The sequence below is a fragment of the Muntiacus reevesi genome, chromosome 10, assembly GCF_963930625.1.
Source record: "Muntiacus reevesi chromosome 10, mMunRee1.1, whole genome shotgun sequence".
Taxonomy (NCBI): Eukaryota; Metazoa; Chordata; class Mammalia; order Artiodactyla; family Cervidae; genus Muntiacus; species Muntiacus reevesi.
The window spans coordinates 77,899,644-77,916,734 of record NC_089258.1 but is presented as its reverse complement, the minus strand read 5'-3'; the positions used below and the strand labels follow the sequence as shown (position 1 = coordinate 77,916,734).

The window sequence follows — 17,091 nt, the reverse complement described above, 5'->3', positions numbered from 1 at the left end:
CAGTAGGTCCTCACCCCCGGACAGGGTTGGGGACTGTCAAACACCCACCCCCACCGCCCAGAACTCATCAGACCAGGAAGTCCAGTCACTAGAGCTGTGCTTTTTTCCCCCCACATACTGAAACCAGTGATACTTTTCTTTTCAGAATTATTCCTTTTCTTCCAGTTCTGATGGCTGTGTTCTTTTTTCCCAATGGCTTGGGGTGGGGCCTGGTTAAAAGTCCCTTTCTTTAACATTTTCAGTAGGTAAAACACTTTCACGCAGCATTGGTATTTGCACACATCTCCATGTTGATGAGCTCGTGGGGGCCTCACTGAGCATCTCCGTTCGAGTCTCTGCGGAGAGGATGGTGCAGAGGGGTGCCCGTTTCTCTCTGGGATGGGCCTCCTATGGCCGGATCCTGACACACCCATCATCCTGGGGGCATCCGGTCAGCAGAGATGCTCGAGGTGGTGTTTTCCTTCTTGCTAACATCCACCGCTGCTAAGTCACGTCAATCATGTCTGACTCTGTGCGACCCCATTGATGGCAGCCCACCAGGCTCCTGTCCCTGGGATTCTCCAGGCAAGAATACTGGAGTGGGTTGTCATTGCCTTCTCTAGGGGATCTTCCCGATCCAGGGATCAAACCCGGGTCTCCTGCACTGCAGGCAGACTCTTTACCATCTACATTCTGGTTATATGTTTGTGTACTTCAGTCTTTTCTGAAAGATTCTTTTTAATTTTATTCCTTTTTTTTTTTTTTCTTATTTTTGGCTGCGCTGGGTCTTCATTACCGTACGTGGGCTTTGTCTGGCTGCGGCGAGCCAGGGCTTCCCTCTCGTGCGGTGCCTGGGTCTGTCACCGTGCTGGCCTCTCTTGTTGCGGAGAACGGGCTCTGGGCTCACAGGCTCTGGGCTCACAGGCTGCAGTCGTTGTGGTGCTTAGCTGCCCTAAGGCCTGTGGGATCTTCCCAGACCAGACCCATCACACCCTGCGTTACAGGCAGAGCTACCAGGGGTGTGCCCCACCCCGCCGTGATTCACAGCCCTACGTAACCTTCTCCTTTGACGTGTTCACTGCATTCAGAACATGGCTCTTATGGCTTTGAAGAGTTGAGGTCGGGGCTTTCAGATTTCAGGGGTGGGGGTGGGGGGAGCGCTGAAGCATCCCAGCTGGTTTAAGTCACATGAAAAGCGCAGGATAAGCGTCATGGCGAGCTGGAGAGAGGTGAGACCCTCGCCTCAGACGACAGCAGCCTGATGCCCCTGCAGGCTTGATCATTCAGGGTATGAAGTATGTTTGTCAAAGGCTGTTTTCATGATCCATTTTTAAAAGGCCCAAAAAGCAGAGGCAGTGGCAGAGAAAGAGCAGTTCTACAGTGTGAAGGCCACCCGACCCCAAGTCTGAGCATCTCACGAAGCTTTCGCGTGGTGCCGGGCGGGCCCCGGAGCATCAGGTGGGAGGTCAGCTGGAGCAGAGAGGTGTCCACCCGAGCACTTGTTCTTGGTTTTACTCGGCTCCCAGAGCGCAGGTGAGCTGAGCAGAAAGACGAGCAGCCGTTGACGACCAGATGCCTCCTGCGCTCGTGATGTAAGAGATTAAACAAATGAAGGTTAGGGGGCCTTTGTCAGACAGAGTCCTAGAAATGGGAACTGGGGGAAATGAGAGTCATTTCTTTCTAAATTCTGCACTTTTTTTTCCTAGCCTCTATTTCTCTCGCTCCCTGGTTCTTGATCTGAATGTCAGAAGACCACAAATGTATGATTTTTATTAAAATTTGACTTTTTCTAGACTTACCTATTTCTTCCATCACTTCTTTTTCTCATCTTTTAAAAAAATATTTTAATTTTTATCTTCTGGCCACTGCTTAGTTCCCCGCCCAGGGATCAAACTTGCGTCCCTTACATTGGACGTGTGTAGTCTTAACTGCTGGACCACCAGGGAAGTCCCTCTTTTTCTCATCTTTTGCTGCAGTTTTATTGCAAATTTTCTAGAAGAATCAGATTACTAAGAGATTAACTTATGCTAGAGAAATGAAACTAGAAAATGAAAGAGGCAACCAAGGGTAATATAAATACTTCATAGAGAAGTTTTGAAGAATAATAATAAATAAATGGTTTTATTGAGCTGAGTTTTAAATGAATTAACTCTTCCAGGAAATCGGTAAGATTGCCAACACCTCCTGACAGGGGGGAAATAGGCACAGTGAGTCTGGCTGAGTGCCAAGGCCATATAACTAGTAAGGTACAGGGCAGACTTGAAAGTGGGCAGCCCGGTTCCAAGCCCCTGTTAGGGTATTCCTTTGACACGTGATGGGGCACGGCTCAGACACCCAGCATCCAGTCCCTGGTCCCCGATGTCACTGTAAATGACGATCAGAATACATCAGCCTCTTACATCCTTTCCTTCCTCTTCACTCTCTTTGAAGATAGCTTCCAGGGAGCTCCCTGGCCATCCGGCGGTTAGGACGTGGTGCTCTTAATGCCACGGCCTGGGTTCAGTCCCTGGCTGGGGAACTAAGATCCCACGAGCCATGAAGCTCAGCCAAAAAAAATAAAAAGGCTTCTAATATATTTGGAAATGATGTGGTTTTGTATCTATTTAGTATCCAGCTAGTGTGAAGAGGGTGGCCGCCCCTTTGTTTGGGAATGTCGGGAAGTCGGTACGAGAGCCTTGGTGATGGATACTCGCCTGGGAACACGGACGACGCTCCCCGTGCTGGTGGGGCCCATCGCCTCCTCTCCCCGAGCCTCTGGCCCTCATAAAGGAGAGAGGGGTGGGCAGGGACGGCTGTGAGAGGGAGGCCACGTGGCGGGAGGTGACGAGGGCAGGGCGTTGAGCTCGGTGGCTGCTCACGACAGCGCTTTCTACACTTGGGGCGTGGGGGGGGTTCCCTTCACTACCGTCGGTCATAAGTGCCGCCTCTCTTCAGCCTTATGTCTCCAGCGTGTCCTGAGTCAGCGCGTCTCTGTCTCCCCACACACGCCGCTGTGGGAGCTTTTCCTGAGTTAAAGTTTGTGGGTGCGGAGCTTTGCATAGAGATGGAAGGCGGTCAGGACTGACGGTCCAGCCAGAGTCGGAAAAGGACTCTCAGAAAAGGACTTTGCTGAGGTCTTGGCTCTGGGGAGTGTTTCTAGAATATCCAGTAGGTGAGTCCAAATCCTATTTTTATTTAAACATTGAAGGTTAACTTAGCCCTTGAAACTAAGACGCTAATTCCATCCTGTCTCCCCGTGCCGGCTTCTCTGCCGTCCACCTGGGTCGTCTGTGGCCCTGGCGTCCTATCTGGGGACAGGAAGAACCACCTCCACACGACTCAGTCCTCTGACTCTCTCACAACTTGCCGGCCTTTCTGCCGATTTTGAGATTTAATCTCCCTAGTCCTTTTCTTCCTTAAAACATTTCCATTCAATGTAAGGGGCCTTAGAGATGAGAGGAAAGAATGAGTGTTCTAATAAAGAGTGGCGGCATCAACCTAACCCTGTTGCAGCTTTCAGAGACTTTTCTGCGTGGAGTTGAATCCGGTGGGTCCCCATGAGCTGAGTCACGAAGCTCTGGTTTGACTTCCTCCCCTCCTCCTCCCTAAATTATTTTGAAGTTGTTTATATCTCAGGCTTAGTCTGATTTGTTTTACTTTGTGTTTGACGTGACTTTTCTCAGAATTCATCCTTATACTTCAGAGACTGAATTCGCACTCTTCAAAAATTGTCTTTGCCTTTTTGTCCCTGAAAAAATAATTCACAAGAAGCAAAAATAACTTGAGGCAATAAAGTGGGTTGGGTTGGATAAATCACTTGGGTTGGGTTGGATAGAAGCCTGAAGTTCATTTTTGATGAAGGGCTTCAGCTGGACGGGACCTGGGTTTTGTTCTGCCTTTCTGGAACGAATGCTGAGTGAGGTTCATGGCACATGACTTTGTGGAGGCAGAGCAGATTAGCTAATGACGCTTCCCAAGTCCAAGTGTGGTCCCTGCACCAGGAGCATTGGCGTCACGTGGTCACTTGTCAAAAATGCAGATTCTTAGGCTTAGACCCGCTGAACCAGAAACGCAGCCCAGCGGTCAGGGCTTACAGGACGGAGCGCTCGGGGTGACCTGGTGCTTGTGCGTTGGAGGGTCCCTGCTCTAACCACCTCTTTACCTATTGTTGTTCTTCAGTGGCTAAGTTGTGTCCGACTCCTCAGAACCCCATGGACGGCAGCATGCCAGGCTTCCCTGCCCTCCGCTATCTCCTGGAGTCTGCTCAGACTCATGTCCATTGAGTCGGTGACGCTATCCCACCATCTCATCCTCTTCTGCCCTCTTCTCCTCTTGCCCTCAATCTTTCCCAGCATCAGGGTCTTTCCTAGTGAGTCGGCTCTTTGCATCAGGTGACCAAAGTTGGAGCTTCAGCTTCAGCATCAATCCTTCCAGTGAATATTCAGGGGTGATCTCCTTTAGGATGGACTGGTTAGATCTTGCAGTCTAAGGGACTCTCAAGACTCTTCTGCAACACCACAGTTCAAAGGCATCAATTCTTCAGAGGTCAGCCTTCTTTATGGTCCAAGTCTCACATCCATAAAGGACTACTGGAAAAACCATAGCTTTGACCACTTTATCTAATAACCCTAACCCTAATCCAAACCCTAGTAATAGGATCCTGTCACCATAAATGCTGCTATCTTATCATAGTCCTTATGTAAAGAGATGCTCTTCAAAAGCCCTAACTCCTCACCAGCAGATGAGTTCTCAGACTCCACCAGGCCTGGTGTCTGGTTTCCCCAGAGTGGTCTGTGCCTGAGATGGGGCTGCTTCCTCCTCCTCTTCCTCCTCCTCCCGTCCTCCCCCTTCTCCATCTTCTCTTCCTTTCCCCCTCCTCCCTCTCTCCCTCCATCTCCTCCTCCTCTTCCTCCCCCAGTGGTAGCCCTTCTGGTCCAGCCCCAGGGAACCCAGAGCATCAGGCACTCCTTGAGTCCCCGCTGACTCAGGAGAAGGAGCTTGCTTCCCAGAGATCCTCTGTATTCTGTGTTCAGTTTTTACATTCCAAGCTGTAGGGGCTCGGCTGTTGGAGCGGGGGTGGTTCCCAGCCCTGGGTGGGAAGGCCTGGGCTGAGAAGAGTCTCCAGTTTCACTCAGAGCAGGATTCAGAACAGAGTGATTTGAACTCACTTCCTTCTCAGAACGGTTGTAAGTAAACCCTGGTTTCAGAAAGCTAGTGCCATATGCAGAGGGAAGAAAATCCCAGTTATGGGGCAGATTAGGAAATAGTGTTTCTTATTTTCAAAGCGGTGCTTCATCTTCTTAAAGTTGCCCCAGGATTCCTCTTACATAGGGAGCTCCTCCAATGCTTTGAACATGTTGATCTAAAACAGAACAAAAACTAGTTGGCTCCATTTATCAGGGAAGGGAGGACTAGCAAAAAGTGATTCTTCAAATGAGGTTGACTTGTGTGTGTGTGTGTGTTACTGTGGGAAAATGTCCACAGTATACTGTTATGTGAGAAATGTAGGCCCAGAACAATATATACAGTATAGTTTACATCTATTAAATTTAAGGCAAAGTAAAAGAAATCCACACAAACACGCTGCACTAGATGTTTGTTTATCTCTTGAAAATGCCTGGGAAGATACATACCAAATATTTATCAGTATTTCTCTGGGAAGTGGGTTCAAGAGGGGAGGACAGGAGGCATTTTCATATTTGTACACCGTATAATTTGGTGTATGGCTGATTTTTTTTAATTTTTATATTATATTGGAGTATAGTTGATTTACTGTACTGTGTTAGTTTTAGGTGAACAGCAAAGTGATTCAGTTACACATGAATCTGTTTTTCTTCAGATTCTTTTCCCGTATTGGTTATTACAGAATATTGAGCAGAGGTCACTGTGCTATACAGTAGGTAGAGCCTTGTTGATTATCTGTGACTGATCTTTTTATAATCTTGTATTATTTATAAAATTAAACCAGAGAAAGCAAGAAGGGAGGGTGCAGGAGAGATGGGTGACAGGTGTAAGGGAACGAATATGGGCGAGAGCCTTATGGGTTTTATAGAAGCTTCACTTTCCCGCAGTAACTCACACACACACACACACACACGTGGACCTCATTTGTAGAATCATTTTTTCTCGTGCTCTCTCCGCTAATAAATGGAGTCACTAGTTTTGGTTCTGTTGTAGACCAACATGTTCAAAGCATTAAATTGTAACAGTGCTTGTTGCATGTGAAAAACAAGGGCTGTAGCAGAGTCAGGACTCCGGAAGACCTTTGAGTGTGTCTAACCGTTCTCTTTGCTTCCTCCCCAAGTCCCTTGGACATCGTGATCTTCAGGGGGTTGGGGAGAGAATTGCAAGGATGCCTGAGGTTTGAGCTGAATCACTATTCATCATATCTTTGCTGTTCAGAAAATGAAAGAGCCGGACATGAAAGGCCATTGAGGGCTGGAGCCAGGCCCGGGCTTCCGAGCACCCAGTGTGGGCTCCTGGCAGCCGCTCTTGGCCGAGGAATGGAGCAGTTCAAGCCCAAGTCGTGTCCTACTTTGCCTTCCCCCGGGTGCGGGTGCGGGCCGAGCCTCAACGCCCTCTTGAGCATCTTATCCGAGGATAATTTGAGCTCCTAGCAGGAAGGCCATTCAGTACCAAGTATTTTTGTCAAAAATTTTGTTGTAAAAAAGTCTACCTTGAATTTTCAGAAGGAAAGAAGTTTTCCCCTGAAGGTGCATTGAGTCAAGGGCTTTTCTTTGCTGAATTTTTGCATTTCATTGATTTTTTTATCCATGAAACTTGATTCTATGTATTTAGTACAATTTAGAGCTGGGTCCCATAATTGTTAGTCAGCATCTCTTACATGAGGCTATAAAAGTAAGTCCTGCTGCTCTTTTTTTTTTTTAATTGTGGAATATAGTTGATTTACAGTGTTATGTTTGTTTCACCTCTACAGCTAAGTTAATCAGTATTATATACATATACTTAACACACATAATACATAATATGTATAATATATAAATACATAAATACATAACTATATAAGTACATAATTTATAATATACAAATCATATATAAATTATATGATTTATATATACTGTATAATTATATAATTACAACCAAGCATATAATATTATATATTTTTAATATATAATATCATGTATTATATATCACATGTATTCTTTTTCAGGTTCTTTTCCCTTTGAGATTTAACCTTATGGGTTATCACATAATGTTGAGTATAATTTCCTGTGCTATATAATAGGTCCTTGTTGTTCATCTATTTTATATACAGTAATGTGTACCTGTTGCGTTTCCCAGGTGGCTCTAGTGGTGAAGAATCGCCTGCCAATGCAAAAGACATAAGAGATGCAGGTTTGATCCCTGGATCAGGAAGATCCCCTGGAGAAGGGAATGGCAACCCACTCCAGTATTCTCGCCTGGGGAATCCCAGGGACAGAGGAGCCTGGCGGGCTACAGTCCCTGGGGTCGCAAAGAGCCGAGATACAGTGAAGCGACTGAGTACGCACAATGTGTATCTGTTGCTCCCAACCTCCCAGTTTATCCCTCACTCCTCTCCCCTTTATAAGCAGAAGTTTATTTTCTGTATCTGTGGGTCTGTTTCTGTTTTGTATATAAGTTCATGCTCGTGTGCCCTTGATGCTCTGTTAATTTACTAAATTGCTGGAATAGTTCGATAAGATCCAATCCCTATTCTGTTCCTCTCTCTCTTACTCACCATTGACCGCTCACCCATCTTCCTGGTTCTTTTGCTCTTCCGCCATCTTCCCCCACCCCTGGCTTTTTTCCCCTGTGTCTCCCGCCCCTTTCACCCTCTGATCTTCCATCCAGTCCTGTGACTCAGAGGGGGGCTCCAGAGCTTCCTGGCCACTTTGCAGGTCAAACCGATGGTGAAGGTGGTTGTGCTGGTAAAGGTTCAGGAGCACATGACCTCGGGGTTCATCGTCCCCACGAAGCATCGTGAGCCTTGGGTGTAGCCGACCTCAGCCTGTCCCTTTTGGGTGTGGGTCCTGATGCCCTCCAGAGCCCATGTGACCTCAGCACAGAGATGGGCCTGGGAGGAGCATGTTGAGCGGCCCGGCTCTGCCCTGCTGTGGGCTCTGCTCAGAGGGGATGGAGGAGAAAGGGGCCTGGGAGCAACGGTGTCCACTCGTTCAGACACTCACCTCTCCAGCTCCCCCAGTACCCAGAGCTCTGCCTGTCTTAGCTCAGGTTAAGGCAGTGAGGCCAAAGTAGCCCAAGTGTCAACTTTATCATCAGCTCAACCAGAAGCTGCAAAGCAGACGGTGAGAACTCTTCAAAAGCCAGGTAGTTTTAAGCCGTAGTTGGTTTGATGCTGGTAATTAACAGTTACCATTCAGTTCTGCAAGAAACCAGATCGGAGCGGTCCTTCCCCACATGTCCGGACGCTGACATGCAGACACAAGAGAAGCGGGGAGCCCCCGCCGCAGGCACGGCGGGGCGAGGTCAGCCTGAGTGGTTTTATAAGCAGCTCCGAGCCAGGGCTGGGGCGGGGGCTGCCGGCCGCCTGGGCGCAGCCCCTCGTGGGGCCTCGCTGGCTGGTGTGACTGGGCGCTGGAGGGTGGAGCCGCCTGGCTGCTGAGCCTCTGCCCCCACCAGTGACCCCTCCACGGTGCCAAGGCTGAGTGATTCTGGTTTCTTGCTTTTCATACTTGTCTATGCTAAGTTAGAGTACTAACTACCCATTCTCCCTCTTACCATTACCAAAATGTCTAATAATGCCTTACCTGAGTAATTTTGAATTGGTTTATATATATAGCATGGTTTGTGTCCAACTCTTTTCCACCCCATGGACTGTAGCCCGCCAGGCTCCTCTGTCCACAGGATTCTCCAGGCAAGAATACTGGAGTGGGTTGCCATTCCCTTCTCCAGGGGATCTTCCTGACCTAGGGATCAAACTCAGGTCTCCTGCATTACAGGCAGATTCTTTACTGTCTGAGCCACCCTTACCTTTTATAGAATGGTTAACAGTGACCAGTTATACTCCAATGAAAAAAATAATGGAAAAAAAAGAAAGTCAGTTATGTATTAAGAAAAGAACAGTTAATAGTAACAAAGCCTGCAGCATTAAAGATTTATTTAAGAGCAGAGCTTTAAATAGTTCACTACTTCTTTTAAACTTTTAAAAAAAGTTTAACAATTTACAAAAGTGTGTGCTTATTATAAATTTTCAAAGCTAGCAGTATGAGAGCACATAGTAAGTGCTATAGGAGCCTTTAGCAAACAAGCAGGCAGATAAATAAATAGATCTCATTTTGCTTCCCAAATGACTGTGAGTTTCTGCTTTTCAAGTTATTGAGGTTTTTTTTACAGTTTTTTTTTTCCTTTGCCTTCTCTGTTTTTGTCACTATTCATTGGCTTGTGACTAACAGCCCTTCTCTCCTTCTATTTAGAAAGAATGTGGTATAATGTTGAGGGCCTTGGGCGTGGGAGCGAGATGCCGGGGTGGCTGGCCTTGTGCTTAAGATGGACAGTGTGTAGCACAGGGAGAGACCCCTCCTGTTTCCCAGCCCTCCACAGGAGTGACCGCTGGTTCTTCCCAGAACTTCTCCGATCTGTTCAGGAGCGTACGCTTGGCGGGGGGGAAACAGCGGTGTTTCTCTTCTAAACATAAGTTGGATGGTGCTGCACACACCGTGATCCCGCTGGCCTTTCTCACGTAACTAGACAAGAGCATCTCTTCTTATCAATACATTTATCTTGACCTTATTTCATGCCATGCCCCACGCTGACTTCACACGTCCATGATGCCGCGTGTATCAGTTGTCTTGCAAACTCTTACTGTTGCAGGTAATGCTCTAGTGAGCACTCTGGTGCCTGCCTCCTTGTGCCTGTGCAAGGGTGCACCTGTGAGTGTCCGAATCACGCCTGTGTCACCAGGGGAGCTGGGCTTGGAGCCCTGCAGGGCAGGGAGGCCGGATGCCTCTCCACCTCCCACCTTTTTATTGACTGAGGGCATGGCAACTTTGTGTGCTGGACCGGAGAGCAATGAAAAGCTTTTCTGTGTTGTAATTCCCTGAGTTGGCCCTTGAAAGAAGAATTGAGCTTGAAAGTCAGTGTCCTTTGAAAACACTTTTCTATCTAAGCGGACTTTATTTTTTAAAACATTAAAAGGGTTTATTTATGCATATGGAAACCTTCACAGAACAGAAATGAGTACTCAGAAGAGAAGCAGTTAGACTTCGGGACTTATGTACCACTTTGACAAAGGGTGATAAATTATGGAAAGAGACTAGGAAACACATGGAGGAAGCTAACAGGATAGAAGAGTTAGTGTAGCAAGGTCTGTTTGTGCAGACCCATCTTGGTGGTGGTGTCTGGTCTCCAGTGATGGGAGTCACTCTCCTCTTTCTGGAACAAGGAAGGCACGTTTCTCCCAAGAAATTTATGCCCTGCTGTCCGGCAGTTACAAAGTGGGGCAGCAGACTCTTCCTGCATCTGCTGTTTCTCAATTTAAGCTGACTTTAAAAAAGGTTTGTGTGTGTGGTCCAAACGTCATGTACATTTAAAGCCGGGCTGCTGACTATTGAGAAACCAGAGAGGCGGCCGTCAGCTTTTGCTGTGGCCGCTGCAGCCCTGGGCTTCGGGCTGCCCGGGGGAGGCAGGGGCGGGCATCTGGAGGGAAGACAGACCCCTTCCTACCCCTGTTTGTCCACTCAGGAATTTAGGTATTGAGATAATACTGTAAATGGGTTTATTACCAACTTAATATGTTGTTTGTGCCAAGTTGGTCACTTTTTAATGATTAGCTTACTCCCTGAGTTAACAACATAGTCACAAGGTAAATGGTATATCTCGATTATTTTTTTACAATTTTATAATTTATTTATTTGGCTGCGTTGGGTCTTCGTTGCGGGCTTTCTCTGGTTGTGGAGAGGGGGACTACTCGTTGTCGTGGTCCGTGGGCTTCTCACTGCAGCGGCTTCTCTTGCTGCGGAGCTGTTACCCCAGAGCAACAGGGCCCTAGGGTGCAAGGGCTCAGTCGCTGTGGAGCCCGGGCTTAGCTGCTCCGAGGCACGTGGAGCCTTCCTGGACCAGGGATCGAACCCGTGTGCCCTATACTGAGAGGTGGATTCTTATCCACCACACCACCCGGGAAGTCCCGGCCGTGTGTCTTTTTTTTTTTTTTCCGGTCGTGTGTCTTAAACACAAGACTTTGTTCCCCAGAAAAAGCCTGGCACAGTGTTGTGGCTGAGAGTTTTATTAAGCACAGAATCCAGGTGATGCACTTCAGGACCGGGGAATGGCAGGAGTGGGGATGTCACACCTGACCCTGGAGACATGCCCAATGACAGCCGCGTCTCCTCTGTCCGCAGTGATGGGCCTGGTCCTCCCCATGTGGGCGATCGCCCTCATCTCCTTCGGGGTCGCACTGCTGTTCGCCCTCTTCGTGTGGCTCTTTGTGTGTCCATGGATGCGGAGGAAGATAACAGGTACGTGCTTTTCTGTTCTTCTGATTTGCAAAAATGCTCCGACTCCTGAGACTGCAGGCATCATGCAACGTGATCCCAAGTAACAGGGAACACAACCACAGTCAGGCCAGTCCTTGTCTCAGGGCTCCTGCCTGCTTTCTGGCGCAGACTTTTCCTGGATCACTTGGGATCCCGGTGAGAATGAGGTCCTAGCTGCCGTGGGTAACGGCGGGTAGCAAATGAGCAGTGTAGCACTGCCCTCCCTCGAGAATGGCGAAAGGTACAGAGACGAGATTCCGAGTGTGATAACTGGAATTCCCACGCGTCTCTGGGGAAATAAAAACTGGTACAAACGATGGGAAAAGTGAGTTTAGCAGTTTCCTATAAAGTTAAGCAAACATTTAACCATATGACTTAAGTAATTCCACCCCTAGGTGTTTATCCAAGCGAAGAAGTAAAACTCGTACACAAATTAAGTCATCCTAGCCAAGAAGTGGAAACAACCCACAGGCTCATTAACAAGTGAGTGGATAACCAAATTATTCATACAGTCGAGGACGCGTTGGCAATGAAGAGGGTGAATTGCAGGAGGAGCCACACACAGATGCAATCATCGTGTAGGATTCCAGAGGACAGCCACCCGCAGCGGCAGAAGCCACCGGCCGCTGGAGACCATCACAGAGGGGGCTGGAGGGAGCTTTGCTGGGACAGAAGGGAGCTTTAGGGACAGGACAGAGCTTTGCAGGCACCGGAGGGAACTGTGCAGGACTCCGGCTTAACTGGGCGTAGTTTGTCACTTCTCATTTGTCACAGGTCATCTACCTGCACATTTTAAAAGGTACACATTTCATTGCACAGAAATTATACCTCCGTGAAAGCAGTTTTTTAAAAAAGAAGACTCTGGCTTAGAAAACTGCAGGAGCTATTGTCCTGTCACTGGCAACATGATTAAATTCCAAGCCTTATGGCCACACGCTTTTACAGGGCTCTCAAAAGAAAAGAAGTATTTACTTTTGGCCTTAGAGTGTACCTTACAGTCATGGCTTGATACGGACATATCTGAACTTGAAAACCCACATTTCAAACAAAAACTGAACAACTGAGGAGACATTACCGTGCTTATGAATGGGAAGGCTCTACAGGAAAGATGTCAGTTCTCAAGTCGATCTGTACATTTAATGCACTTTAAATAAAAATCCCAGCAGGATATTTTGTAGATTTAGACAAGTCACTTTAAAAATGTACATGGGGGACTTCCCTAGTGGTCCCCCCACTGCAGGGGACAGGACCCCAGGAGGATCCCTCATGCCGAGAGCAGCTGAGCCTGTGAGCCACAGTGAAGGGACGCCCCTCACTCGGCAACGAAGACCCAACACAGCCAAAAAGAAACAATTCATCAATTTAAAAAAATCTATAGGGAAAGGGACTGGACTGGCCAAAACAAATTTGGAAAAGAGTAAAGCTAAAGGACCCATGCCACAAGAAGCTACAGGAGAGTGTGGAATTGGCGAAGAGATAAACACCTAGATGAACAAAACAGGATAAAGTCTGGAAACAGACCTGCAAATAATGGCCAATTGATTTTCAACAAAGTCAGTTGTTGAATGTTCAATGATACTGGAATAACTGGGCATCGAATGCCAAAAAGAGAACCTTGACCTTATACCTTGCAAAAAAAAAAAAAATGAACTCAAGGTGCATCATAAGTATAAATGTAAAATAGAAAACTATGAAACTTTGGGAGCAAAAAGAGGAAAACTTTTGTGACCTTGGGTAGAGCAAAGAGTGTTTAGGTTTGATACCAAAAACACAGTTCATAAAAGAAGTTGGTAAGTTGCACTTCATCAAAATTATAAACTGTTGCCCTATAAGAAACACTATTAAGAGAGAAGACAAGCTGTAGACTGAGAGAAAGTGTTTTGCAAATCCTCTAAAAAAGGACTTGTATTCAGAACATATGAAGAAAGCTCAGAAAACAACCTGATTTAAAACAAAAAATTTAAATAGCTGTTTCACCAAAAAAAGATACATGAACGGCAAATGAGTCCATGAAAAGCTGCTCGACATCAGAAATACAGATTAAAATCACAAAGAGGTATCCCCACACATCTATTTTAATGGCTTTAATAAAAAGGATAGTGCTAAATGCTGACAAGGATGAGGCTCGGCTGGAATGTTCATTCATGCACTCCTAGTGGGAACGCAAAATGGTATAGCCGCTCAGAAAAGGAGTCTGATGGTTTCTTATAAGGTTAATCACTTACCCACTCCTAGGTGTTTACCCTAGAGAAACGCACATTTAAATTCACACAGAAGCCTGGAGATGATTATTTACAGCAGCTGTATTTGCTATTACCAAAAACTAAAAGCCTGGATTATCCACAGAACAAACACACACGTATTTATGGAAATAAATACATCCACGTATTAGACCGCTACTCGGCAGCGAAGATGAGTGGGCTGCTGAGCCTGCACCAGCATGGATGAACCTCGGGCGCATTGATCGTGCCACGTTGGAGGAGCCAGCCTCAGAAGCACATGTCTTATGATTCCATTTACATGACATCTGGAAAAGACAAAACTGTAGGGACGGAGACCAGACAGGTGGTTGTCAAAGGCTAGGGCAGAGGGGCTGACTATCGGGGAGCTTTGGGGGCAGACGGAATCCTTCTCTAGCCCGATTATGGTGGGCGCTACAGGAATCTGGACTTTTTAAGATTTTGTTTTTAATGTGGGCTATTTTTAAAGTCTGTGGAGTTTGTCACAATACTGCTTCTGTTTTATATTTTGGTTTTTTGGCCACGAGGCATGCGGGATCTTGAGGGATCTCGGCTCCCTGACCAAGGATCGAACCTGTACACCCTGCATTGGAAGGTGAAGTCCCAACAACTGCAACACCAGCGAGATCCCTAGACATTTTTTAGAATCAGAAGTCTACACACACAGAGCCAGTTTACCACGTGCAAGTTTTAAAAACTAATAACTAAAATACTACATTAGTACATACAACTTCAAACTGAGTAGTGATTTCACACTATGACGGATTCATATCCAGCTGCTGCTTCCTCTCCTATGTAGCAGCTCCCTGCCCTTGGCTGAGAAGAACACCCCCCTCAAACGTCCTGCTTGTCTGGTTTAGCCCCAGTGGGAGTGATAAACTAAACCTGAATGCTCTGACGTTTAAAGCTTTTTCTGAGTGTTGTAGTTGTTCAGTTGCTAAGTCATGTCTGACTCTGTGACCCCGTGAACTGCAGCATGCCAAGGCTTCCCTGTCCTTCACTAATTCCCTGAGTTATGGACCATAAAATCTTTGCTCCCACCTTTAGGCTGTAATGTTACAGTAGGAAACTGACATTACTACCCATTCTGGCTTGCCACAAGATTTTTTTTGGCCAATGACATGTATTTTGACATTTCAATATATAGATACCTTGTTCTATTCATTTAAGTACAGACGACAGCTAAGGGCATGGACGGAGAGTAAACTGACTGTATTTTACCACCTGGGTGACCTTCAGCAAGTGACTTAATCTCTCTGGGCCTCAATTTGCTCATTTATAAAGTAGAGAAAATAGTAATACCTGTTTCATACGTTAACACGTTTTCGGGGGACTTCCTGATGGTTCAGTGGTTAAGACTCCATGTTTCCACTGCAGAGGCCCCGGTTTGATCCTTGGTTGGGGAGCTAAGATCCTACAAACTGCACAGTGTGGCCAAAAACAGAACAAAAAACCAACAACAAGAAAAACACAATTTTAAAAATGTGTTATAATCTTTACAGATATTAACTTTTCTCATCTACATTGTAAGCAGCTTGAGGTCAGAAATCTGTGTGTACCTTTGTTTGTTCCTTGTAGTAAACAAACAGTTAAAAAAATCTGTCTTTTAGATTTAGATAAGTATAGAGATAGAGGTAAAAGATTGAGGGCAGGAAGAGAAGGGGACAGAGGATGAGATGGTTGGATGGCATCATTGACTCAACGGACATGAGTTTCAGCAAGCTCTGGGAGATGGTGAAAGACAGGGAAGCCTGGCGTGCTGCAGTCCATGGGGTCGCAAAGAGTCAGACATGACTGAGCAACTGAACAGCAGAGATAGAGGTGATCCATCTAGGTAAATATAGAAATGGGGGTGATGCAGGAGTGTATCCGGCAGAGGAACCGAGAAGACTGTGTCAGCTGGGTAGGTTAGAGCTTAGACGTTTGCTCGGGGAAGTGTGAGGCAGCAAGACCATGAATCCACATACCAGATCTGATTACCAAGAATGCGCTCCAACTTCAAAACCACTTTTTCAAAATCCCTGGTTTCTTTTGAAAGTAGAGGATTTTTTAAAGTAAGCAGAATCTCTCTGTTCCTTTTGAGGAAAATGATTTACTTGTTTCCTAAGACTTGGTGACCTGAGGAAATCTGAGCAGTCTCTTATTGAACAGAAGAAAAGCAAACAGACCCTAACAGTATCTGTGAAGACAAAAAGGATAAACATTTCAGTGATTCTGAGGTCAGTTTAAGAAAACAGAAGGCTGGTCTAGATGGTTGTAGAATTTACAGAATGTTTACCTTGGGAATCAGATCTAATCCTGTCTTTTTTGTTGCTTTTGGATGAGATCATTCAGGGCTAAGTCTCCATCTTTCCCTCCGTAGCTGAATTTTCTAGCCTGTTTCCCAGATTAAATTGTCCACTTTATTCCCCCCCCCCTTTTTTTTTGTTCTCAAAGTACGAAAGTATCATGATAAATATTTGTTTTTTATATTAATTTGTCAATAACAAGAATTCTCTTCCAGAACTTTCAGTTATGACTCTTACTTTCTTCAGGCAAATTACAAAAAGAAGGTGCTTTATCAAGAGTCTCTGATGAAAGTCTCAATAAAATTCAGGAAGTGGAGTCCCCAGTATTTAAAGAGCTGCCGGGTGCCAAGGCTCATGACGACAGCACCGTCCCTCTCACGGGCTCAGCTGCGGAGCCCTCGGGGACCTCAGAAACCATGTCGGGGGGTCACCACCCCCGGGCCCAATATGGTAAGTCCCTGGGGGCTGGGGTGGCACGGGGCAGAGGGCAGTTTTGGGGGAGCCAGTTGGGCTGCATGTGGCAGTGAGGCTCCAGTGCACATAAGTGTCCCCAGAGAAAACTCGGCGGCTGCAGGGCCCAGGGTTTGGTTGGTCCCAGAGCAGGCTTGTTCCTGTCCCGAGACTTTCCTCCAGGAGCCATGTAGCTGCAGTCTCCCAGCAGCATCTCTGGGCCCCTCACCCCTGTCTTTCACGTGCAGTCAGCTAACTGCTGGAGATCTGACTATCACTTTATCCAGCTTTTTATACAAACACCTTCCTCCTGGGAGATGCAGAGAGAAAGCGGACGTTGGAACCAGGGCGGTGGTCCCACTGGAGAACCACAGAAACCACCAGGGCCATCGCGGGGGTCCTCTGTCCCACAGTGTTTGTGGACAGTGACGGGCCAGCTCCTGCCTCTGCCACGGCCGCCTCCCTGCAGGGGCGCTGGCACCACGGTCCAGGCTGGATCTGCGACTTGGCCAAGAAAATGAACTCTGCCCACTGATCTGACACACCACCTTTGACTGTGTCCACCAGCCTTTTTTAAAAATTGAAGTATATAGTTGATTAAACAGCATGTTAATTTCCTCTGTACAGCAAAGTGACTCATATATATGTGTGTACATGCATATATGTACATCCTTTTTTAAA

At 46.7% G+C, this 17,091-nt stretch overlaps 1 protein-coding gene across 3 annotated transcripts in view; it reads left to right on the top strand.

Moving 5' to 3' along the window:
* Positions 1-17,091, top strand: part of SLC20A2 (solute carrier family 20 member 2) — a 108,927-nt gene that overhangs the window by 70,437 nt on the left and 21,399 nt on the right. For all 3 annotated transcript variants that reach the window (XM_065946346.1, XM_065946345.1, XM_065946344.1), the window contains 2 exons: positions 11,298-11,414; positions 16,207-16,410. In XM_065946346.1, coding sequence (XP_065802418.1) covers positions 11,298-11,414; positions 16,207-16,410 — 321 coding nt within the window. The remainder of the gene's footprint in view (positions 1-11,297; positions 11,415-16,206; positions 16,411-17,091) is intronic.